At 45.1% G+C, this 24,537-nt stretch overlaps 2 protein-coding genes across 3 annotated transcripts in view; one reads left to right on the forward strand and one right to left on the reverse strand.

Annotated features, from left to right (window-relative positions):
• Positions 1-24,537, reverse strand: part of LOC311111964 (uncharacterized protein) — a 426,062-nt gene that overhangs the window by 277,225 nt on the left and 124,300 nt on the right. The gene's annotated exons all lie outside the window — the stretch shown is intronic.
• LOC311111950 (intersectin-1-like) overlaps positions 1-24,537 on the forward strand; it is a 60,531-nt gene that overhangs the window by 6,197 nt on the left and 29,797 nt on the right. Inside the window, exons 2-16 of the mRNA XM_084154887.1 lie at positions 9,285-9,352; positions 10,358-10,453; positions 11,089-11,152; positions 11,551-11,717; positions 12,352-12,513; positions 12,811-12,886; positions 15,080-15,192; positions 15,273-15,336; positions 15,691-15,828; positions 16,091-16,203; positions 16,661-16,923; positions 17,585-17,734; positions 17,856-17,996; positions 22,606-22,693; positions 23,532-23,671. Coding sequence (XP_084011013.1) covers positions 9,325-9,352; positions 10,358-10,453; positions 11,089-11,152; positions 11,551-11,717; positions 12,352-12,513; positions 12,811-12,886; positions 15,080-15,192; positions 15,273-15,336; positions 15,691-15,828; positions 16,091-16,203; positions 16,661-16,923; positions 17,585-17,734; positions 17,856-17,996; positions 22,606-22,693; positions 23,532-23,671 — 1,803 coding nt within the window. The 5' untranslated portion in view covers positions 9,285-9,324. The remainder of the gene's footprint in view (positions 1-9,284; positions 9,353-10,357; positions 10,454-11,088; positions 11,153-11,550; positions 11,718-12,351; positions 12,514-12,810; positions 12,887-15,079; positions 15,193-15,272; positions 15,337-15,690; positions 15,829-16,090; positions 16,204-16,660; positions 16,924-17,584; positions 17,735-17,855; positions 17,997-22,605; positions 22,694-23,531; positions 23,672-24,537) is intronic.

Consider the following 24,537-nt stretch of genomic DNA (forward strand, 5'->3'; position numbering starts at 1 on the left):
GTGCTTCTCTGTGTATAACACAGTGTGTCCACTCAGCATTAAGTGAGGCCTTCTTGATGAGTGCCCGAAGTCCTTTTCTCATCCCTGCCATGGTCTGTGCACCATCACTGCAAACACCAATGCAGTTCTCCCACTTTAGCCCATTCTCAGTCAGGAAGCAGTCCAGCATTTTGAATAGCTCTTCAGCTGTGGCTCTGTCTCTGACATATTTACGAAAAAGTAGATCCTCACACAGGGAGTTTGTCATGTCAAAACGTACATAAGCGATAAACAAACAGTCTTTGTTGCTGTCAGTTGCTTCATCGAACTGTAAGGCAAAACGTTTGTCTTTGAGTTTATCTACCAGCTGTTCTTTAAGATCGTTAGCAATGTCATTTATACGTCTGGCGACAGTGTCAATGGACAGAGGGCTAGTTTTTTATTTTTGCAGCACTTGCGTCATCCAGCATGACAGAGACCATGTCTAATGCTGCAGGCAGTATCAGCTCCTCTGCTATGGAGTGTTTTTTTGTTTTGTTGCACTGAGCAATTTGGTACGCCACCTTATATGATGCTAACAGTGCTCGCTGGTTTACTGAAGTAGCATTCACAAAGCGGGACGATTGTTTGCAATTTTCGGCACGTTTTCGCTGAAAACTCAAGCGGCTTATCAGCGTGATTGGGGTGTAATGTCTTTAAGTGACGCCTTAATTTATTTGGCTTCATGCTGTCCGCTGCCAACATTTTTAGACACAGTAAACATACCGGTCTTTCCTCGTCTCCCACCGTAGTCACAGTGAAGCCAAGCGCTACATACGCTTCATCATATTTCCTCGTCTTAGCTTTCGGGAGACTTACGTTTGTCTCAGTATCTCCGTCTCTCTCCGCCTTTCTTTTCATCCCTGTTAAATATTTTTCCATGGTGTCTCCTAAGGGTTTGTTATCTGCACTTCATATCTCCTGCTCTGTGCTGTGTGCTCTTGTTCGGTGCAAAAAAAAACTACTCCCTGCGGCAAAAAAAAGCATGTTCCCCGGGGTCACACGCGCCCCCCCGGCATTGCTCCGAGCCCCCCACTATTTGAGAAGGACTGGTCTAGCCCTACCATAGAGTCATGGCAACTCCCGAGTGGCGCAGTGGTCTAAGGCACTGCATCGCAGTGCTAGCTGTGCCACTAGAGATCCTGGTTCGAATCCATGTTCTGTCGTACCTGGCGGCGCACAATTGGCCCAGCGTCGTCCAGGGTAGGGGAGGGAATGGCCGGCAGGGATGTAGCTCAGTTGGTAGAGCATGGCGTTTGCAACGCTAGGGTTGTGGGTTTAATTCCCACGGGGGGCCAGTATATAAAATAAAAAGATAATGTAAGTCGCTCTGGATAAGAGCGTCTGCTAAATGACTGTAAATGTAAAAAATTTAAATGCAAGAAAACGCAGAAAACTGCGCTGGCTGGTAGGAAATGCAATTTTGTTGATGGTAGGTGGATTCACAATGCACATAGTATTGACTTGGCTTTTGAACTGGGGCTGTGATGATGTAGGGTCTGGGAATTTTCCGCTAAGGGCTGAACATGGTGTGCTTATTGCAGAGGTAATTCCAGACTTATCAAGTTAACTCAGTTGCCTGCTAGTGCAGGGAAAACGGCCCACCAAACCTCATCTGTTTTGCGATTTTACATCAGGGGCTTATGGGCTGGCTGACAGGCAGCAGGCTTTTGTTGTGTGTGTGTGTGCGTGCATGCATGTGAGGAGAGAGCTTTGGCTGCACAGTTGCAGATACTGCAGCGCTCCTATCTATCTCCCCTGGGTTGCTCAGCTACAGGGCAACCTTGCCTTGACATTGGCTGGAGCATGGCGTTTCAGGTCCTCGACAGGAAAGTGTCACATTAAATGTACCCACCGGCAGTCCACACAGTCAACAGCAGTGCATTTTCAGCACATTTTATTATACTGCCAAAGCAACATGATATAGGTTACAGCCAGATATTTTTCAAAGAAGCAGGCAATGCCCTTGTCCTGGCGTGCACCATAGACGCTGTCGCTACCCCAGTGCTCCACTCCCCACCTCAACCTTTTGACCGTTGACCAGTGAACCAGAGCTGCCCTTTGGTCACCAGACTGCCAATTGGTTGCACAGCATTCACTGCAGGATCTGTGGGCCCGAGATTGACAAGCCATCTGATAAATTAGATAGTCGTCTGATGGTTTCTTAAACACCAACTCCCTTTTATCCAAGGTCATGTTGGTTTGATGAGCGATAATTCTGTTGGTGCTGCAGTTGGGAGTAGGATTCCCTCAAATATTATCTGCATGCAGTTTGGATCTCTCTTGGAGATGGTGGAACTAACTGTGTGTGTGTTGCACAGTTCTCACCTCTGTTGTACGGTGCATTCGGAAAGTATTCAGACCCCTTGACTTTTTCCACATTTTGTTACGTTACAACCTTATTCTAAAATGGATTAAAAAGTTTTTTTCCCCTCATCAATCTACACACAATAACCCATAATGACAAAGCAAAAACAGGTTTTTGGAAATTGTTGCTAATTTAGAACAAATGTAAAACTGAAATATCACATTTATATAAGTATTCAGACCCTTTACTCAGTACTTTGTTGATGCACCTTTAGCAGCAATTACAGCCTTGAGTCTTCTTGGGTATGACGCTACAAGCTTGGAACACCTGTATTTGGGGAGTTTCTCCCATTCTTCTGCAGATCCTTTCAAGCTCTGTCAGGTTGGATGGGGAGTGTCGCTGCACAGCTATTTTTAGGTCTCTCCAGAGATGTTTGATCGGGTTCAAGTCCGGCCTCTGGCTGGGCCACTGAAGGACATTCAGAGATTTGTCCTGAGGCCACTGCTGTGTTGTCTTGGCTGTGTGCTTAGGGTTGTTGTCCTGTTGGAAGGTGAACCTTCGCCCCAGTCTGAGATCCTAAGCACTCTGGAGCATGTTTTCATCAACGATCTCTCTGTACTTTGCTCCGTTCATCTTTCCCTCGATCCTGACTAGTCTCCCAGTCCCTGCTGCTGAATAACATCCCCACAGCATGATGCTGCCAGACGTGACGCTTGGCATTCAGGCCAAATAGTTCAATCTTGGTTTCATCAGTCCAGAGAATCTTCTTTCTCATGGTCTGAGAGGCCTTTAGGTGCCTTTTGGCAAACTCCAAGCAGGCTGTCATGTGTCTTTTACTGAGGAGTGGCTTTCGTCTGGCCACTCTACAATAAAGGCCTGATTGGTGGAGCGCTGCAGAGATGGTTGTCCTTCTGGAAGGTTATCCCATCTCCACAGAGGAACTCTAGAGCTCTGTCAGTGACCATCGGGTTCTTGGGCACCTCCCTGGTCAAGGCCCTTCTCCCCTGATATCTCAGTTTGGCTGGGCAGCCAGCTCTAGGAAAGCTGACACCTCTTTTTGTTCCTTTATTCAGTCGATCCAGATGGGCCTGTGTCTGTGCGACTTGGATCACTTCGTAAGTCTGTGTGTTTTGATTGCTTTTCTCCTGCACTTTTTTGTTTGGATTTTTCACAATGCTTTTTTTGCCACTATTAGTATTCTTCTGAGCAGCTCAAGGACTATATAAAAGTCACTTGATTACTTAAACAGCCTCTCCACCTGTGCAGGGATTTTTCTGACATAGAAACACTTGGACGTGCCGCCTAAGCTTTTTTATTTTCAAACTGTATAAATCAAAATTAAAATGTGGGATGGAAAAAGGCTTTCAGTGTAAACTTAAATGACTAAAACCAGATGTAAAGTATGTAAAAATATAACGGACCAATTTTTAAAATAATAATATTATCTTTGAGAACTAACAGTCACCAAAGTAAAAGCTAGACAGTCAGGGGGAACTGAACATTTCCAAAACTATGAATTTAACAGTATTGATTTTGTTATTAAGTTTGAGTACAAGAACACAGCATTAGCCATGGCATAATGCATAGAATTGCAGGAAATTATCTTTAAAACTTTAACATTTTCTTTCAGCGCTATGGCTAAATGTGTAGAATTGCGGGAAATGTACTTGAAAACTGCATAATTGTATCTCGGCTCCATGGAAAATGTGTCCTCCAGTGTGGCACTGCGTCAACAATATAGGCAAGAATTTGATAACAGTAGCGGCATGGGCTTTCACACCAAAGTGTGTGTCTAGGCGTGGATGGTGACGGTTAGAGGGACATGTGAAGTGGGGGGCTATTATTACCCCTCACACTGTCCTGTCACCCCATGCCCCACTTAAGATGGAGAACAAAAACACATCGACTTCTAGTTCCACACACATTTTGTTCACCATCGTAATTCCCTCATCCTCTTAATGAAGATGGAAGAATTAGTCCAAAGAGTAATGCCCAGTATTTATTGCTTTGTCTGGTGGGTTGGTGTGTATTAGGGCTGTATTCAACCCCCCTTGGAGTTAACATGATCAGCTCCGACTCAGAGAAAACAGCCCTAAGCCTGACTAACTTAGTGTACTCAGGGCTTAGTGGACACACATCTGCTCTTGCGGCCCCAATGAGAGGGCCTCGACCCATGTCACCCTAAAGCACTCGCGTTACAGTTAATAGTTACAGTTACTAATTCATTGCAAAAGTCGTTCTTTCTAAATGTTCCGTTGCCATGCTGGGTGGCAACACTCTTATCCATTGCTTGCTTGCTAGCTAGCCAACTAGGGCTAACACCGTCAGGTCGAACAGTGCAGCTAGAATAACAGCAAAGTAGCTGCATTGAGCTAATGATGTGCAATTTCACCTGGCATAGAAAATGTGTTTTCTCGTCAGGACACTGTTCAGAGGAGCTAGCCAACTACAGAGCTAAAGGAATAACTTCTAACTGAAGCTGGTAAGGCAGCAAACTAGCTGCATTTCATGTCGTTTGACCTGTTTTTTATATTGCCATTTCTTTGTATATATCCATAAAAATTGATATTTTACACTGCAGTATACAGGGCCAAACGATACCCGCTTCCTGTGTTGGGCCTATTAAAAAGAGGGAAGTGGTGCATGAAATAGTGGGACACTTAGAGGCCCACAGAGGGGCTGGAGGAGAGAAGTTTTATACTACAGGCCATAAAACTGCTGAGCGATGAGAACACTGGAGAGGAGAGAGTAAATTGGTGTCCAAGCCTTAGACTCTGAGGAGAAGTAGGACTCAGTCATGACCAAAGTAATGACTCACCTCTTTGTCTATTAGTTAGTGTTACTGTGTTAATATGACAGTCTGCCTTAGAAGGGTGGAACAGGGGTGTATGTAACATGGGTGTATGTAGTGATTGGCCATCCTGAAAAATCATAAGCGTCCTTTTTATGTATTTGTAATTGTGTTTAATCTGCAAAAACAATACCGAATCCAACTCGTAATGTGATGTCCTTCAAAAATTATATAGGCCTGGCCTAGCTTGTCTTCTGCGGAATAGGCTATGTAGCCAGTTGATTACTGCTCGCATGTTTCCAAGAACAATTCTCCCCTTCACCTGTGTGCCAGGTTTCTGTGTGTCTGTCCATCCATCTGTGTCTGTTTGTTGTCTGTCACAGGAGTTCAACTTCTGACCCTGCATTGGGCCGTGCCCTCCCTCAGACTGCAAACCTCTGCTATGACATCATGTGCTGCGGTGCACTTGTCTACTAGCCCCAGCCCTAGGCGTCTAGCCTGTCTGTCTTATTATGGGCGTTCCACCACAACAGGAGCTTGCTAAGTGATCAGATTATGCAGATAAATCCACCTTCCAGTCCCAGACCAGTGACATCAGAGCCCCGGTCCTGGCTGGCTGGAACAACAACAACAAGCAAACTGATAATTCCATAGAATCCTTCTCTAACCTTCCCTCCCTGTCTGTGTGGGTGCATCCCAAATGGCGCCCTATTCCTAATGTAGTGCACTACCTTGACCATAGCCTTGGTCAAAAGTTGTGCACTATTCTCCCGAGTGGCGCAGTGGTAACTAGAGATCCTGGTTCGAGTCCAGGCTGACACAGCCGGCAGCGACCGGGAGACCCATGGGGCAGCGCACAGTTGGCCCAGCGTTGTCCAGGTTAGGGGAGGGTTTGGCCGGCAGGGATATTCTTGTCCCGTCGCGCACTAGCGACTCCGGTTGCGGGCCGGGCGCAGTGCACGCTGACACGGTCGCCAGGCTTCATTGGTGCGGCTGGCTTCCGGGTTAAGCGGGCATTGTGTCAAGAAGCAGTGCGGCTTGGCTGGGTTGTGTTTCGGAGGACGCACAGCTCTCGACCTTAGCCTCTCCCGAGTCCGTACGGGAGTTGCAACGATGGGACAAGACTGTAACTACCAATTGGATACCACGAAAATTGGGGAGAAAAAGGGGTAGAAATAATAAAAATGACAACAAAAACAACTTTGTTGTGCACTATAAAGGGAATAGGGTCATCACCACCAAAGACAATCAGAAACTAGGTCAGAGGGACAAAACAGCCTTGCCCCCCCACTTACTGCGCTCGGCCCTCATTTGCTTGGTATGTGTGAGGAGTGCCTGTCTGAGTCAGTAAGTGTGAGGCTATTCTCAGACGTAGTGTGTGACGAGGCTCTTGTGCGCCTCTCCAGGGAGATGAGATGTGAATGAAGTGGAGGATGGTGAATCACTGTGGAACAGCATGGTAATATGCTCCGCTCTGTCTCTGCACTTTGTGTTGACTCAAGCCTTTCTGCCTGGAGGACAGAGAGCGAAGCTGGCAGCAGCGTCAGTGCACTGCTGGCCTGGCTCTGCTCTTACGAAACAGAACCCTTCAAAGCGCCTGAAACAGTCACTCCTCCTGTAATTAACGCACACGAACAAGCTTTTATTTAGTTTTTTTCTCTTTTTTATATATATTTTTTAAACGGACTGCCTAGGATGCGAATGTCGTAGGAAATAACTTATTTTTTATGAACAAAGAGAAGGATACAGTGTCTGTGTCTCCGTGTCGTTGAAATGTTTCAGCCTGCTTGGGGCTCCCACTGTGAGGGCTGTACGGGAGGGGTGGTCTGGCTCTGATTAAAATACCTTGGGGGGGGGGGGGTGTATGTGTGTGCTGCTCCCTTCCCCCATGTCTTTGTTTTATTAATTCTCCGGCTATGGCCGTCCTCTCTCACCATGACGTTTACACAGCTGGGAGATAACATTGCCTCTTTGCCTCTCCTCCGTTCGCTCTCCCTCCATCTTCCCCCCCTCTTTGTATCTCATTCCTCCCCTTCATAAAAACATGAAGAGGGCCCCTCCGTCCCCCTTCCTCCCCTCTTGTGACACCCACCGCAGGATGTAGCTAGGCCATTTAAGGCCAGAGTTCTGCCTAATGAAAATCAAATCCAAATGTTATTTGTCACATGCGTCGTAAACAACAGGTATAGAATAACAGTGAAACGCTTACATACGGGCCCTTCCCAACAATGCAGTGAGAAAAAAATTAGAAATAATCGAAACATAAAAAAAGAATAACACAAGTAATGATAACTTTGCTATGTAGACGGTGCCAGTACCGAGTTGATGTGCAGGGGTACGAGGTAATTGATGAATATATGTAGATGTAGGGATAAAGTGACTAGGCAACAGGATAGACAATAAACAGTAACAGCAGCGCATGTGATGAGTCAAAAGAGTTAGTGCAAAAAGGGTCAATGCAGATATTCAGGGTAGCTATTGGTGAACTATTTAGCAGTCTTATGGCTGCTGTTCAGGGTCCTGTTGGTTCCAAACTTGATGCATTTGTACCACTTGCTGTGCGGTAGCAGGAGTGGCTGGAGTCTTTTTTTGTTTTGTTTTACGTCCTTCCTCTGACACCGCCTGGTATAGAGGTCTTGGATGACAGGAATCTCGTCCACAGTGATGTACTGGGCCATACGTACTCTTCTCTGTAGCGCCTTGCAGTCGGATGCCAAGCAGTTGCTGGACACCGAGGAACTTAAAGCTTTCAACCTGCTCCACTACAGCCCTGGCGATGTGGATGGGGGCGTGCTCGGCCCTCCGTTTCCTGTAGTCCACGATCAGCTCCTTTTGTTTTGCTCACGTTGAGGTTGTTGTCCTGGTACCACACTGCCAGGTCTCTTACCTCCTCCCTGTAGGCAATATTTAAGAATTTTTTATGAGGTATTTAGCAGACGCTCTTATCCAGAGCTACTTACAGGATAAATTGGGTTTAAGTGCCTTGCTCAAGGGCACATCGACAGATTTTTCACCTAGTCGGCTCAGGTATTTGAACCAGCAACCTTTTGGTTACTGGCCCAACGCTCTTAACCACTAGTCTACCTGCCGCCCTGTATCATCGTTGATCTGGCCTACCACCGTGTTGTAGGCAAACTTAATGATGGTGTTGGTGTCGTGTGTGTCCAGGGTCCAGTTGCAGAGGGAAGTGTTTAATTCCAGGGTCCTTAGCTTCGGGATGAGCTTGGAGGGCTCTATGGTGTTGAAGGCTGAACTGTAGTCAATGAATAGCATTTTCACGTACGTGTTCCTTTTGTCTAGATGGGAAATAGCAGTGTGGAATTCAATAGCAATTGTGTAATCTGTGGATCTGTTGGGGCGGTATGTAAATTGGAGTTGGTCCACGGTGTCTGGGATGATGGTGTTGATGTGAGCCATGACCAGCCTTTCAAAGCATTTCATGGCTACAGATGAGAGTGTTATGTGGTGATAATCATTTAGACATGTTACCTTGGCGTTCTTGGGCACAGGTACTATGGTGGTCTGCTTGAAACATTACAGACTGGGTCAGGTAGAGGTTGAAAATGCTCTGAGTACGCGTCCTGGTAATCCGTCTGGCCCTGCGGCCTTGTGAGAAAAGTGTTACTCACATCGGCTACGGAGAGCGTGATCACACAGTCGTCCGGAACGGCTGATGCTCTCATGGATGGTTCAGTGTTGCTAGCCTCGATTCAGTGTTGTTATCCAGATGACAATCCACCCGTACATCATGGCTACGTCTCAAATGGCACCCTATTCCCTTTTATAGTGCATTACCTTTGACCAGTAAGCAATGCACTATAAAGGTGCCTTTTGGGATGCACCCCATGACAACTATTTGGCTGCCAGTGCAACACCACTGACCTACTCACTGTACTTTACAGTCAAGTGATGCATGTAGGCCTATCTACCTATTACCAAACAAGTCATTACAAGTCTCTGCTGCAAAATGTTTATCTGTTGGTTAACAACTTGCTGCCTGGCCTGCCCTCCCCCTGAGGAAAGGAATGGAAAAAGCCATAGAACATGAAACTGCTTTGATTTCCTCCTTTGAGGGGAGCATCTGTCTTTTGAGAGGAGAAGAGCGAAGAGGAGAGGATATACACACAGTAGAGTGACTGTAGTGGACCTTCCTGTCTTGTCTTTCAGGTGTTTGCAGCGAGGCTGCAGTTGACTGACCGACTGAACAATGGCTCAGTTTCCCACGCCCTTCGGAGGTGAGTGCCACCCGCCACCCAACCAGATTGACAGCCGTCTGACTGGCACACTGTGTGTGTGTGTGTGTGTGTGTGTGTGTGTTTGTTTGTGTCACAAGCGTCTGTATGTGTGTGAGAAATCAAATAAAATTGTATTTGTCACGTGCGCCGAATAAAACCGGTGTAGACCTTACAGTGAAATGCTTACTTACAAGCCCTTAAACAACAATGCAGTTTTAAGAAAAATATGTGTTAAGAAAGTATTTACTAAAATAAACTGAAGTTTAAATAAATTGCTGTGCGGTAGCAGAGGGAACAGTCTATGACTAGGGTGGCTGGAGTCTTTGGCAATTTTTAGGGCCTTCCTCTGACACCGCCTTGTATAGAGGTCCTGGATGGCAGGAAGCTTGGCCCCAGTGATGTACCGGGCCGTACGCATTACCCTCTGTAGTGCCTTGCGGTCGGAGGCCGAGCAGTTGCCATACCAGGGGGTGATGCAACCAGTCAGGATTTGGTATTTTGGTATTTTATTAGGATCCCCATTAGCTGTTGCAAAAGCAGCAGCTACTCTTCCTGGGGTCCACACAAAACATGAAACATGACATAATACAGAACATTAGTAGATTCCTCAAACTCAACTCTGAACCTTCGAAGCCAGTTCCACTGCATTTTAGCATTGCTCCCCTTTAATCCTGGACTGATTTCAACCTGAGACACCAGGTGGGTGCAATTAATGATCAGGTAGAACAGAAAACCAGCAGGCGCCGTACCTCGTAGGGTAAGAGTTGAATACCCCTAACCTACATAGTGCACTATATAGGAAATTGGGTGGCATTTGGGACGCAGCCTTGGTGTATGGTGGTAACCTCAGATCACCAACCACCACTTCATTTACTCCCCTCTCTCTCTCTCTCTCTTTCTCCCGACTCTCACCTTAATGCTGAATTCCATGACTATACAGACACTTAACTGAACCACCCCCACACACAGGCCAGGTGAGAGCTTCAACTGATCTTTCTCTCTCAGGGGGTCTGGACGCCTGGGTGATCTCTCTGGATGAGCGAGCCAAACATGACCAGCAGTTTGTCAGCCTGGCCCCCACACCAGCTGGCTACATCACAGGTCAGCTTCACTCACAGCAGGGGAGGGGGGAGGGGATGGACAAATGAAGGGAAAGAGTGGTGGAGGACATTCTTTGCAGTACAGCATCATGTCAGGCAGAAGTTACTTGAAGATAGCAGAAGATCACTTGATAAGGACTTTCTCTTATATCTCACACACACACAGTACCAGGTCAAAGGTGAAGGGTTAATGAAGCGTGGTGGACTGAGGCTAGGGCGGGCCTTGAAGTGTTTCATTCCCTACAGCCCACACAGTAGCAAGCAAGTCATTCTCCACTCCCCCAAGCAACGTCATTCTCCACTCTCCTCACTATCAGAAAGGACATTTCAGTCCTCACACTCACATGATCATCTGATATCATTGCCTTGGTGTTTTTATTTTCAACACAACCTTGCACAACCTCCTCTCATCATTTTAGAGAAGTATAAGTGCTTGTTTCACTCTGCTCCTTCAGCAATAAGTATTTCGCAACCCCCAGTAATTTCATACATCTCAAAATTGATGATTGTGTTCAAATTGAAAGAGGAACCAACTGGCTTTTTTCTCTCTGTGTGTGTTTGAATAAATATATCCATAATGGTGTCCAACAGACTCAACAGTATTATAATATTATTTTCCCTTCTCATTGTCCGTAGGTGACCAGGCCAGGAATTTCTTCCTGCAGTCAGGCCTGCCTCCTCCCATCCTCGCACAGATATGGTGAGTGTCTCCTCTCTGCTTCCTCTCCCTCCATCTCTCCCATTCTTAACTCAATCTGCTGCTAATGTCAACCACTGTTCTCTCTCTTTCTCTTTGCTTTTCTCTTGTTTTTGTCATTCTCCTCTCTCCGTCTTCCACTCCACACTCTCTCTCTCTCTCTCTCTCTCTCTCTCTCTCTCTCTCTCTCTCTCTCTCTCTCTCTCTCTCTCTCTCTCTCTCTCTCTCTCTCTCTCTCTCTCTCTCTCTCTCTCTCTCCACAATTGCTTTATCGACATGACATTCACAAGGACATATTGCTAAAGCTGAGATTCAGAACAACAATGATAATAATCAGCATAATGTAATCATATCTCTTTACTTTCTCCCTCTCCCTCTCTCGCTCTCTCTCCTTCTCTCAGGGCCCTGGCCGATATGAACAATGATGGGAAGATGGACATGCACGAGTTCTCCATCGCCATGAAGCTGATCAAGCTCAAGCTGCAGGGTCACCCCCTGCCCCCCTCTCTGCCCCCCTCCATGAAGCAGCCGCCCCTCACCCTGCCCCCGCCGCCCACCGCACCCTTCGGTAAGAGACAGGGGCAGGGTGCATCTCAATAGTCAAAAGTGGCTTCCTTTCTTCCATCTGCACTGATCTGTACAGCAGGATAGGTAAAAGCAGTGTGCCGGATGGAATTTCTTTTACATTTTTGCTTTGACCTGTCCACTTGTTCTTTCTTCAGTTCAGTGCAGGTGATGTAAAAGACACTAGGAGAGTATGCCCTAGGCTATGAGATACACCCATGTTACAGTCCCAATGGCCACCATTAACTAAATGGACTTTAGAGTGCTCAAAGCCATATCATCTGCACCATCTATGTACATTGCTAAATGTTTCACTGGGGCAATTTAATTTAAAACCTTTAACTACCTGATTACCTACTATCTCAAAGCACAACCATAATATGCCGTTTCTGTTATTTGAACAGGCAACGGTCTGGGTCAATATAGTGTTGCTCCCCCTGACTACCAGGGCATATTGCTGTCTCTAGGAAGGCACTGCTTGTTTATGACCAGAGAAATATCGTACATTTTCAAGAGAATCAGTCAGAATTCAGCACTTGTAGACACAGTGTTAAAAGAATAGGCTTGTCAATAGAAAATGAATAGAGGTCTGTTGTCTTATGTTTGTCTGACATACTTTACTTCATTCCACCCTGCAGGAATGCATGGTTTAGGGGTAATGCCAGGCCTCCCAGCAGTCCCTCCATTACCCATGCCTCCTATGCCAGGGGTGGGTATGTCCCCCCCTCTGGTGTCATCGGTTCCCCCGTCTGTACCCCCCATGGCCAACGGAGCACCAATGACTGGCTTCTCCCACCCAGGTATGGACCAATCAGCATCGCCGTTAGACACGCCACTGAATAGTCAAAGTGGAGTTCTGGTGAATGACAGTGAAGCCCTCTGGCAACGTTTTAGATCATCTCCACTTTGTTGATTTAATCCTTTCTTAACCTCACTAACAAATTCCTTTTGTGATTCCCTGTTTTATTCTGCTCCCCGCCTCTCTCGGTCTCTTTCTCTCATCTCTCTCTCTCTCTCTCTCTCTCTCTCTCTCTCTCTCTCTCTCTCTCTCTCTCTCTCTCTCTCTCTCTCTCTCTCTCTCTCTCTCTCTCTTTCAGCCACGACACTCAACAAAAGCTCTTCTTTCAACCGCTCCAGTGCCAAGCTGCAGGGACAGTCCTTTGAGACTACTAGGTGAGTCACATGTCACCCACTTGGAAGAATGGCCCCTGCTCGCTGGGCCCAAACTCAAAGGGACAAATGTAGCTGTGTTTGTGCTTATTAGACTGCTGCATACTCTAATTTTATCAAGGCACTGAGTCTTTTTTTGAACACACAACAGGCTAGCTCATTAAAAAGCCATCACATCACTTTGAGAGGAGATCCCTTTGTTAAAAAGAGAGATGAACAGGCTACGTCCCATTTTGTCAGTTGAAACAAATAAGACAAAAAAACAGAACTTGAGCGTGCATAACTATTCACCCCCCCCAAAGTCAATACTTTGTAGAGCCACCTTTTGCACCAATTACAGCTGCAAGTCTCTTGGGGTATGTCTCTATAAGCTTGGCACATCTAGCCACTGGGATTTTTTTCCCATTCTTCAAGGCAAAACTGCTCCAGCTCCTTCAAGTTGGATGGGTTCTGCTGGTGTACAGCAATCTTTAAGTCATACCACAGATTCTCAATTGGATTGAGGTCTGGGCTTTGACTAGACCATTCCAAGACATTTAAATGTTTCCCCTTAAACCACTCAAGTGTTGCTTTAGCAGTATAATTAGGGTCATTGTCCTGCTGGAAGGTGAACCTCCGTCCCAGTCTCAAATCTCTGGAAGACTGAAACAGGTTTCCCTCAAGAATGTCCCTGTATTTAGCGCCATCCATCATTCCTTCAATTCTGACCAGTTTTCCAGTCCCTGCCAATGAAAAACATCCCCACAGCATGATGCTGCCACCACCATGCTTCACTGTGGGGATGGTGTTCTTGGGGTGATGCGAGGTGTTGGGTTTGTGCCAGACATAGCATTTTCCTTGATGGCCAAAAAGCTCAATTTTAGTCTCATCTGACCAGAGTACCTTCTTCCATATGTTTGGGGAGTCTCCCACAATCCTTTTGGCGAACGTGTTTTGCTTATTATTTTATTTTAAGCAATGGCTTTTTTCTGGCCACTCTTCCGTAAAGCTCAGCTCTGTGGAGTGTACGGCTTAAAGTGGTCCTATGGACAGATACTCCAATCTCCTCTGTGGAGCTTTGCAGCTCCTTCAGGGTTATCGTTGGTCTCTTTGTTGCCTCTGATTTAATGCCCTCCTTGCCTGGTCTGTGAGTTTTGGTGGGCGGCCCGCTCTTGGCAGGTTTGTTGTGGTGCCATATTCTTTCCATTTTTAATAATGGATTTAATTGTGCTCCGTGGGATGTTCAAAGTTTGGGATATTTTTTTATAACGCAACCCTGATCTGTACTTCTCCACAACTTTGTCCCTGACCTGTTTGGAGAGCTCCTTTGTCTTCATGGTGCTGCTTGCTTGGTGGTGCCCCTTGCTTATTGGTGTTGCAGACTCTGGGGCCTTTCAGAACAGTATATATATATATACTGAGATCATGTGACACTTAGATTGCACACAGGTGGACTTTATTTAACTAATTATGTGACTTCTGAAGGCAATTGGTTGCACCAGATCTTATTTAGGGGCTTCATAGCAAAGGGGGTGAATACATATGCACGCACCACTTTTCTGTTATAAATTTTTTAGAATTGTTTGAAACAAGTTATTTTTTTCTTTTCACTTCACCAATTTGAACTATTTTGTGTGTGTCCATTACATAAAATCCAAATAAAAATCAATTTAAATTACAGGTTGTAATGCATCAAAATAGGAGAAATGCCAAGGGGGATGAATACTTTTGCAAGGCACTGTACTGTACTTTTCAGACGCATTTGTTGATAATGAAATCTGAAAATACTCTGGATACATTCAGTTACATGGTAAGAATATTCTTGTAAATGTTGGGGTAGGTGCAACATAAGACAAAAAATGACAAGGGTTTGAGTGAGAGGTCTAACTGGTGTCTCCAAGTGGCCACACACCTCTCCAAAGTGTGCACAGTTCCTAAGTAATTTCAATGCACTTTGTTGACTCAAAGAAGAGTCTTCAACTATAAGCTCTGCTAGCTGTGCCGTTGAGGAACTAGAGCAAGCACACTTGTTCGGAACAGACCTTCATCCCCGCAATCAAACAATTACTGTTTACGCAATCCAAAAACGGGCTATTTATAAATCTATTTCCAACATGACTAGCTAAGTTATAAAATATGATCTTACAGTGTTATCAAAAAGTCTGTTTTTGAAAAGACGCTTTGAATAAAATATTGTCTCCCCCCTCTCCATCTCAGCACCCCTGTGCCCTCCCAGCCTCCCATTGACTGGGCTGTTCCCAGCTCGTCACGGCTAAAGTACCGGCAGCTCTTCAACAGCCACGACAAGATGATGAGCGGCCACCTCACCGGTAAGACCTTGTCTGTCAACAATACACACTGCGGTTTATCCAATCCACATCAGGTTTCTCAAAAGAGCTGTTTCTTTCAGGACCCCAAGCAAGAACCATCCTGATGCAGTCCAGCTTGCCCCAGACCTCGCTGGCATCCATATGGTAAGAGCTGGGAGTGGGGCCAATACTTTTGGCACATTTGGCACTAATTCCTGCATATTCACACGTTGCTGCGCTCTGTTCTCTGACTACTGCTTCTCTCCGCTGACTCTGGGTAGAAGTTTCCTTTAGGCACAGATCTAGGATCAGCTTAACCATCATATTGCAAAACTAGTCATAAATCAGTTGCTGTTTAGGAGGGTGAAACGCAAAACTGGTCTCGGATCAGTTGTCGTCAGGGTGCTACTAAACGACACTGTGTTTCACCTTCCTCCACTCTGCTAGTCACAAGACAGGAAGTGCATGGCTGGTGGTAACACGCCACGTCTTTCTCTCCCTCTCCCTGTTTCTCTGTAGGAACCTGTCGGACATCGACCAGGACGGCAAGCTGACGGCCGAGGAGTTCATCCTGGCCATGCACCTGATTGACATGGCCATGTCCGGCCTGCCCCTGCCCCCTATCCTGCCCCCAGACTTCATCCCCCCCACCTTTAGGTACAATCCACTGCTGTCTGGCAATGCCCCTTAGCTCTACCTCTGTCTGCAGAGTATGCATTGATACTGGCACTTACCTTAGGCAGTCTCGTCTAAAGATGCCTTATTGATCTTATTGCCCCACACCACGGCCAGGAGTTTTTCCTGGTCAAGACTCACGGTCAGGAAAAACTCCTGGTCCTGCCCATCCATGCCCCATATGAGGTGCTGTAGGTTAGTGAGCTGCTCTGACTGACTGTGGTCTGATGTTGTACGTCTCCAGGAGGGTGCGTAGCGGTAGCGGGGTGTCTCTCACCAGCCTGCACTCCACTGACCAGCGGGTCCAAGAGGAGGCCGAAGAGGAGCAAGAGAGCGAGAAACAGAAGCTGGAGAAACGTAACCACTCTTAAATTCATAGACAGATCTATGGATGTAATGACTGACCATCCATGGGATCAAAATGATAGTTCTGAAGCTATACAGTGTTTGTTTACAATTACATTGTTAATGAACAATGGAGTTAAAACGAGCTTATATTTTGAGTTCGGATGGGGTACGACAGTTGAACTAAGCTCACAAGCATTTGAGTTATATTCTACTAGAATCTATGGCTATGTATCGTCAATTCTAAAGTCCAAAAATGTATCTACCTATCCCAGATTGCTCCTTTAAACACACAGCAAAATGCTCCTTTATAAATAGAAATGGTATATAAAAATGCCCCCAGTTTTCCCAGAAATGCCCCTGAAAATTAGGCAACAGGGCAAAATATGTCCCCCGTCTCTCTCGCGTTCTCTCTCTCTCTGACCCCTCTCTCTCTCTGACCCCTCTATCTCTCTCTCCCTCCCCAAAGTGACATTCGAGGACAGGAAGCGGGAGAACTTTGAGCGGGGCAACCTGGAGCTGGAGAAGCGTCGGCAGGCCCTGCTTGAGCTGCAGCGCAAGGAGCAGGAGCGTCTGGCAGCGCTGGAGCGCGAGGAGCAGGAGAGGAAGGAGCGCGAACGGCTGGAGCAGGAGAGGAGGCGGCAGCAGGAGCTGGAGAGGCAGCTAGAGAAGCAGAGGGAGCTGGAGAGGCAGCGGGAGGAGGAGAGACGCAAGGAGATCGAGAGGAGAGAGGTGAGGAGAGGTGGAAAAGACGGGGTAAGGAGGACAGTGAGGATAGAGGAAAGAGGGAGCTGGAGAGGCAGAGGGAGGAGGTCGAGAGGGGAGGAGGGGGGGAGATGGGAAAGAGGTGTAAGGGGGAAAGTGAAGAACACCGGAACGAATGGAGATATTGAGAGGAAGACCGCAGAGAAGAGGTGTGTGTGTGTGTGTGTGCATATTAACCATAGAAATAATCTGGGGTGGCAGATAGCTTAGTGGGTAAAAGCGTTGTGCCAGTAACCGAAAGGTCGCTGGTTCTAATCCCCGAGCCGACTAGGTGAAAAATCTGTCGATGTGCCTTAAGCAAGGCACTTAACCCTAATTGCTCCTGTAAGTCGCTCTGGATAAGAGCGTCTGCTAAATGACTAAAATGTACATGTAAATAGAATATACTCAAGTCATTCTATTACTTTGTCTTTTTAAGATTGTAAATTCACTCTTTTCTTATTGTGTTGCTTTAATGACAGGGCAGGACAGGTGTAGAGAAAAGGGTGAAAATGGGGATTGAACCCAGGTCTCCGCCAGGAAGTTGAATGTGTGCATAGAACTGGAAGTGTTACCACTCAAACACGGCTGGCTCTGTACAATTTCTACGTATACAGTATAACATTCCCTCTGTGTTTCCTCGGGCTAGGCGGCGAAGCGGGAGCTGGAGCGCCAGCGTCAGTTGGAGTGGGAGAGGAACCGCCGGCAGGAGCTGCTGACCCAGAGGAACCGAGAGCAGGAAAACATTGTCCTGCTCAAAGCCCGCAAGAAGACCCTGGAGTTTGAGCTGGAGGCACTGGTAAAGACAGAGACACACAATCATACCTTTAGTCCCAAGATGTCTTTGCTTTATTCTTTTGAAGAAAATAGAATAATGTATGGTATTTAGTTTCTCAGTTCATTCTCTCTCCCCCCCCCAGAACGACAAGAAGAGCCAGCTGGAGGGCAAGCTACAGGACATCCGCTTCCGCCTGTCTGCCCAGCGGCATGAGATCGAGAGCACCAACAAGAACCGCGAGATCCGCATCGCAGAGATCACCCACCTCCAACAGCAGCTGCAGGTATGTACCGGTACACACCTTGTGTAACACACAGTGCTCTATGTAATTATTGGGACAGTGAAGCTTTTTTTCTACTTTTGGCTCTATACTCCAAAAGTTTGGATTTGAAATCAAACAATGTGCATACTGTCAGCTTTAATTTGAGGGTATTTTCATCCATATATGGTGAACTGTTTAGAAATTACAGCACTTATTGTACATAGTCCCCCCATTTTAGGGGACAAATTCACTTGTGTAGGAAAAAGTTAAGTATTTGGTCCCATATACAAAGCACTCAATGACTACATCAAGCTTGTGACTCTACACATTTTTTGGAAGCATTGGCTGTTTGTTTTGGTTGTTTCAGATTATTTTGTGCCCAATAGAAATGAATGGTAAATAATGAATTGTGTCATTTTGGAGTCACTTTTATTTTAAATAAGAATAGAATATGTTTCTAAACACTTCTACATTAAAGTGGATGCTACCATGATTAAAGATAATCCTGAATGAATAGTGAATAATGATGACTGAGAAAGTTAGACGCACAAATATCATACCCCCAAGACATGCTAACCCTCACCATTACAATAACAGGGGAAGTTAGCATTTTTGGTGGGGTATGATATTTAGACGTTTAACTTTCTCACTCATCATTATTTGCTATTTATTCAGGATTATCCGTAATTATGGTAGCATCCACATTAATGTAGAAGTGTTTAGAAACATATTCAATTCTTATTTATAATAGTAACTCCAAAATGACTCCATACATTATTATAAAGCCAAAAGAAGAAGAAATGCTTCGCTGTCCCAATAATTATGGAGGGCACTGAAGACTGCATCGTATACAGAGGTACACACACACACACCGGGGTTTCCGTTAGCCGGTAATAGCCGGCTTTTGTGCCGATAAAAAAATAAATAATGAAAAGCCGATAAATAATACTGGCGGCAATTGTCCGGGAGAAGAAAAAGACAATCGCATAGCAAAATAATTCTTTTTAACCAATGTATTGATGGAAATACCAGTCGATGGAAATGCATTTGTCCGGTCATGATTATCGGCCTAAAGGTTAATTTGCAAATTTGAGTGGAATGAAATTGGCGCGTGTGTATTTTCATTAGTCGTTATGTTTATCACACGCACAGAGCCTATGAGCGGAAAATCTGTCAGACAGTGCGAGAGCAGCTGCTACAGCTTCTCAAACAGCTAATTTGTGCTTTTATAAGCCCAATCATTGCGTTAAAATACTAAATGCAATCGTATGTAAAAAACAGTTTTGATGACGTCGATTAAAGAGCTACTATTTTTATTTCTCAACTGGTAATTGAAGCGCGCTTCCCATTCGCCATTCAAGTGCATATAGGAAATGGTTGGCAGGCTTCAGCGCGTCACACACCAATTTGCAATGAGCTGGAGGCAGTATGCATTTTTTAAAACATATACTTTATTGTTTAAAACCTGAACATTTGACTTCATATTATGAGACATGTCTTACCTTCAAAGTAAAATCCGAACATAGAAACGTGGAGGCACTTTATTTCATTGTCCAGTGGCCGAAGACACAATCCTAGTCATATTAGCAACCCATGCTAGTTGTTGCATCTTTAGATCGCCCGTCTTAAAAAAGATATTTCCATCTGTCACATGAAACCACTCGCATGTGTGGTGCGCTTTTGACAATGGTAGTTCCCCAAATTGCATTATGGAACGAGCATTTGCGTGTAGCCTGTACTGCCTTGTGTGCATTGCTACGCTTAATGTGAAGAAATAATAGTTTGTCAACATTTTAAGCTAAACATTTTGATATGTTGCATCAGCCTCATTGTTATAAAAAAAAATATATATATATATATATATATGTAGCAGGCCCCGTGTAGCTCAGTTGTTAGAGCATGGCGCTTGCAACGCCAGGGTTGTGGGTTCGATTCCCACGGGGGGGCAAGTATGAAACAAAAAAAACAACAAAAAAACATGTATGCACTCACTAACTGTAAGTCGCTCTGGATAAGAGCGTCTGCTAAATGACTAAAATGTAAAATGTAGCCTAGGCCTACTGATTGTATGAATTTGGGATCTATCATCCAACAACTGTCCCAGAGTCAGTTTTAGAATAGGCTTTTTCTTTCTTGCACAGAACGACAAGCTGACCAATATCCCCCAATAGAATAGATACACTTTTCTACTATGGGGGATATTGGATTGGCATAGGCTAGTGATTTTGCTGTTAATTTCTCTTCTTGTTGGCTGAGGAAAAGTAAATGTGGCAGTTATTCTAAGATCTTAAAAGTTTGCATCGGAATTCGGTAAGAAGGATGCATGCCGTTGCATCCTCGAGTTGCATGTTCTGTTAATGAATTACCATAATCGAAATGTGATTTCTGTCATATTGAACACCGTGGGTGGACGCCCTAAACAGTTTACGCACACAATGCTTATGGGTCCGGTAGATTTCTCAAATGTCCGTTAAATTACAATGCTGCCGGTCAAATGTCCGGCGCCACATTTTCCTAACGGAAACCCTGACACACACATACATTCCAATGTAGCCTCAGGTGGATATCCTCCACCCAAACCCTGTACAGATTAGGGATGTGACAAATGGACAATTTTGCTTAACGTTTAAACAACCATTATTTTATCGGTTTTCTGTTAAAACGATAAGTAAAAATCATACAATTCCACGTCAATTTCCAATGCAGAATAATGGTCCTGTTACGTATGTATGACCGCTAGGGCTGGGCAATGAAGTTATATCTACCGCAACCCTTTACAGACATAGAACGCAGCTACAGTAACATGTCGATAGCTACAATTGGTAACTTTTCAGATAATTCAAAAAAAGTGACAGTAGAATTCTGCTCCAGCATAAAATGTTCTATATTTTTTCCCTAACAACAACAAACGTTGCTGATTGATGTGCTGTTTCTTTTATGCTGTTTTTTTTGGTATGGAAGCTAGATGTTTTATTTCTACAAAATGTATTAGTCAAAATGTAACAAACTTTAAAGTACTTTTTTTGAGAGATTAGTCTGCGTGCAGTAGCTCAAGATTATTTGATTGACGGTTTTGTTTGCCTAGTGATAGAAGAATTTGTATGTTTAAGGTAATGACTAAAGTATTCCACCCCGAAACTGTATAACTGTGTGAAATGTGTTAGAATCATAAGACTATAATCTGATGATGTGTGTAGTTTAGTTAGACTTAGAAATAGGACCTTGTGGTCTTTTGCAGCTATGCATGCAGGGGTCTGATGGGAAACCAGATGTCCCCACCTAGGGAGGGGAAGCGAGAGGCTTGTAGACGAGAAAACCATGTAGAGGCCTAATGGAAAAATACAGCCCGTCTAAGCAGGGAGTAGCCTATGATAAGAACTTGTGTGTGAATAAAAGGACTTGCTCTGCACTTTGGGGACTATTGCAGACTGGGACTTTGTTTAATTATTTATTAACCAGAGCCTTACAACCTCTGGGAATTATTCAAAGCTTGAGTGATCGTTGAGTTCAACCATTGAGATAGGAACATTCTCGTGACACCTAGTGATGGACGTTAGTCCCACTTCAAATGCCTTATTCCTTTACAGACAAGTAAAATGCATGCCCCTTCATATCTCCAGGGAAGAAAAGTCTGTAGTGTAGCCTACCCTAACAGACAGACAAACAAACATGCCGTAGCCGAGGCGCTTTCAAGTGGCCACATTCCATTATGTCTGAAAAGGGTAATCGATAAAGGCTACCGGTAGCCTACTGTATATTCATATTATGAGGCAATCTGTATCCCGGCGACATCGGTGCCATGAGTTGGCTAGGATATTCTACATACAACAGACCGAAGACTGAACACACACTTGGATCATTAGCAAAGAGACCGAGCAGGCAGGCCAGCGCAAGGGAGGGAGTGTCACGACTTCCGCCGAGGCTGCCTCGCCTCCTTGTTCGGGCAGGCTTCGGCGTTCGTCGTCACCGGAGTACTAACCACTGCCACCCCAATCATCATCACGATTGTCTTGTCAATCACACACACCTGGTTCTATTCCCCTAATTAGTCTGTGTATAAGTGTTCCCTCTGCCCCCTTGTCCTTGTGGGTGATTGTTTATTTGTGGAGGTTAGTGAAGCTCGGTGGAGCTCGTATTTTGTGTATCGACGGGAGTTTCTTTCCCGTATGCCTTGTATTTTCCAGTGCGCCTGTTTTGTGCCCTGGAGTGTGTTTGACGCATTTCTGCGTAAACCTGTATTTTGCGGATTAAAGCCTGTTATTCTGTGATTTACCCTCCTGCGCCGGACTCCTTCAACACCACCTCATCACAGGGAGGGTGAGGAGGGGCAGGCAGAAACGTGCTCATATGTTTTGGTAATCTGCATCTCACAATGTCTTGCCTTGCAAATTCACCAAAGTAGCCAAACGTTTGCCTCTTCCTCTCTGCTTTTATTTGAATTACTCAACTTTCCCATGCCTTTATAGCCTATCGCTATAACACAGAAAATAGTATGTTTTGTGATAACTGCACTGTGATTTTAATTAAGTGGGGGGGGGGGGGACAAAAAAACAGTTAGGGCTCCGAAGTTCACACCCCTAGTACAGATGCAGTTTCCCTAAGACTTGCCGTTGCTGTGTGTCTCCCGCAGGACTCTCAGCAGTGGCTCGGCAGGCTGATCCCTGACAAACAGTGTCTAAACGAACAACTCAAACAGGTCCAACAGAACAGCCTGCACAGTAAGTACTGCTTCCTCATCTCACCTCCGCACATCTTTCAACAGAGAGCGTCTGTGCACTATATAGGGAATAGGGTGCCATTTGGGACTCCGACCATGTACTATATGCTTTGCTATTATAGATGGCTTGTGAATTCTCTGCTAAGTCGATACAATAATTCCCCTATAAATGCACTGTTTTATTCCCCCATGTACTTGTCATAAATGAGTAGTTAGCTTTAGCTTGATTGCTAGCTAGTCCTAGCTATGCTATCATACTGTACATGGGTAGGCCACATTGGACTGACTTATAACCTGTACTACAGTGTTTCCCCTACTGTAGTATAGGTGTGGAAGTGCCCCCCACCTAGCGCCACATAAAATAATCTGGCCTATTAGTTTTAATTGACAATCTGTTGCCTGAGAGGCCTTTGTACACCACCTGCAAACAAAACTAAGGGAAAGACTGACTGCCGTACTATACTTAAGCAATAAGGCCCGAGGAGGTGTGGTATATGACCAATATACCACCGCTAAATTCTTACGCATGACGCAGTGCGGAGTACCTGGATGCAGCCATTAGCCGTGGTATATTGGCCGTATACCACAAACGCCCTAGGTGCCTTATTGCTGTTATAAACTGGTTACCAAAGTAATTAGAACAGTACAAATAAAAAATGTTCATACCCGTGGTATATGGTCTGATATACCACGGCTTTCAGCCAATCAGCATTCATGGCTCGAACCACCCGGTTTATAATAACCGATACGGCGCTTGCTCTCTGGGTCATATTCACTAGGCTCAAAACAAAAAGATTGCTATGCTGGGCACTAATAAATACAACCCCGTCCCTGTCCAGGAGACTCCCTGGCGTCGCTGCAGAAGGCGGTGGAGGTCAAGGAGTCTAGTCGGCAGCAGCTGAGAGAACAGCTAGACACTGTGGAGAGAGAGACCCGCTCCAAACTGCTGGAGATAGACGCCTTCAACACCCAGCTCAAGGTACTACTACTCACTAACGATTCATCTGACTAGGTTAAAGACCAGAGCCCGGTTTTTAAGGCTAAGTTCATCGTTAGAACCTTCGTAGGAGCATCTTTAAATCTCTGAGCTGTTTCCCAAAACCATCATTAGTAAAGTTTCACTTGAAAATGCTTGTTATTTACCGACTGCCCCAGACCACTCATAGAACAGCACAGTGCGTCGTTAGATGCTTTTTTACCCTTCTGCGTCACTTTATACACAGAATATCTCCAGGACACATAGAATCAAGATATTGATCTGTCTCTCTGTGACACAGCTAACTTCAGAAGGAAGTTGACTACAAATACAAAGTTGTCTATGTTTTTGCAATTGTAACAAACAAGCAAAGGATAAAAATGCTTCAAATGAACAGAGATGAGTGCATTAAAAGAAGATACAGTATAGGCTACATAGGCCTATAGCCTATATTTCAATCATAGGCTAGTTCAATCAATGAGTTCTATTTTGCAAGGCTTCTGTCTGTAATTTTTGTCTCGATATATTTCATGCTGTGTAACGTGTGCAATGATGTGCCAAATCTGTGATTTAGTGCGTTTTTATAGGGTTGGCATTAGAATAAACCGCCTCAATATTTGCAGCCAAGTAGGTTTTAAAATCTCTCTAGGAGTTGATCTGTTGTCAGTATTGTGTAATAATTCTAATGCTAAAGTAAAATTTGAATGGAGAAAGCTGATCCGAGAGCAGCGCCGACTTTCTTTCGATCCTATCAGTATCGACACATGCTCCAACGAAACACTTATGAACATTCTCTATGTGGTGTTTATAGGAACGATGCCTCGTTAAAATACTTATAAGCTTAAGTTCAATCGGGAAACCGGGCCCTG

This window comes from Coregonus lavaretus, assembly GCF_964263955.1.
Source record: "Coregonus lavaretus genome assembly, chromosome: 38".
Taxonomy (NCBI): domain Eukaryota; kingdom Metazoa; phylum Chordata; class Actinopteri; order Salmoniformes; family Salmonidae; genus Coregonus; species Coregonus lavaretus.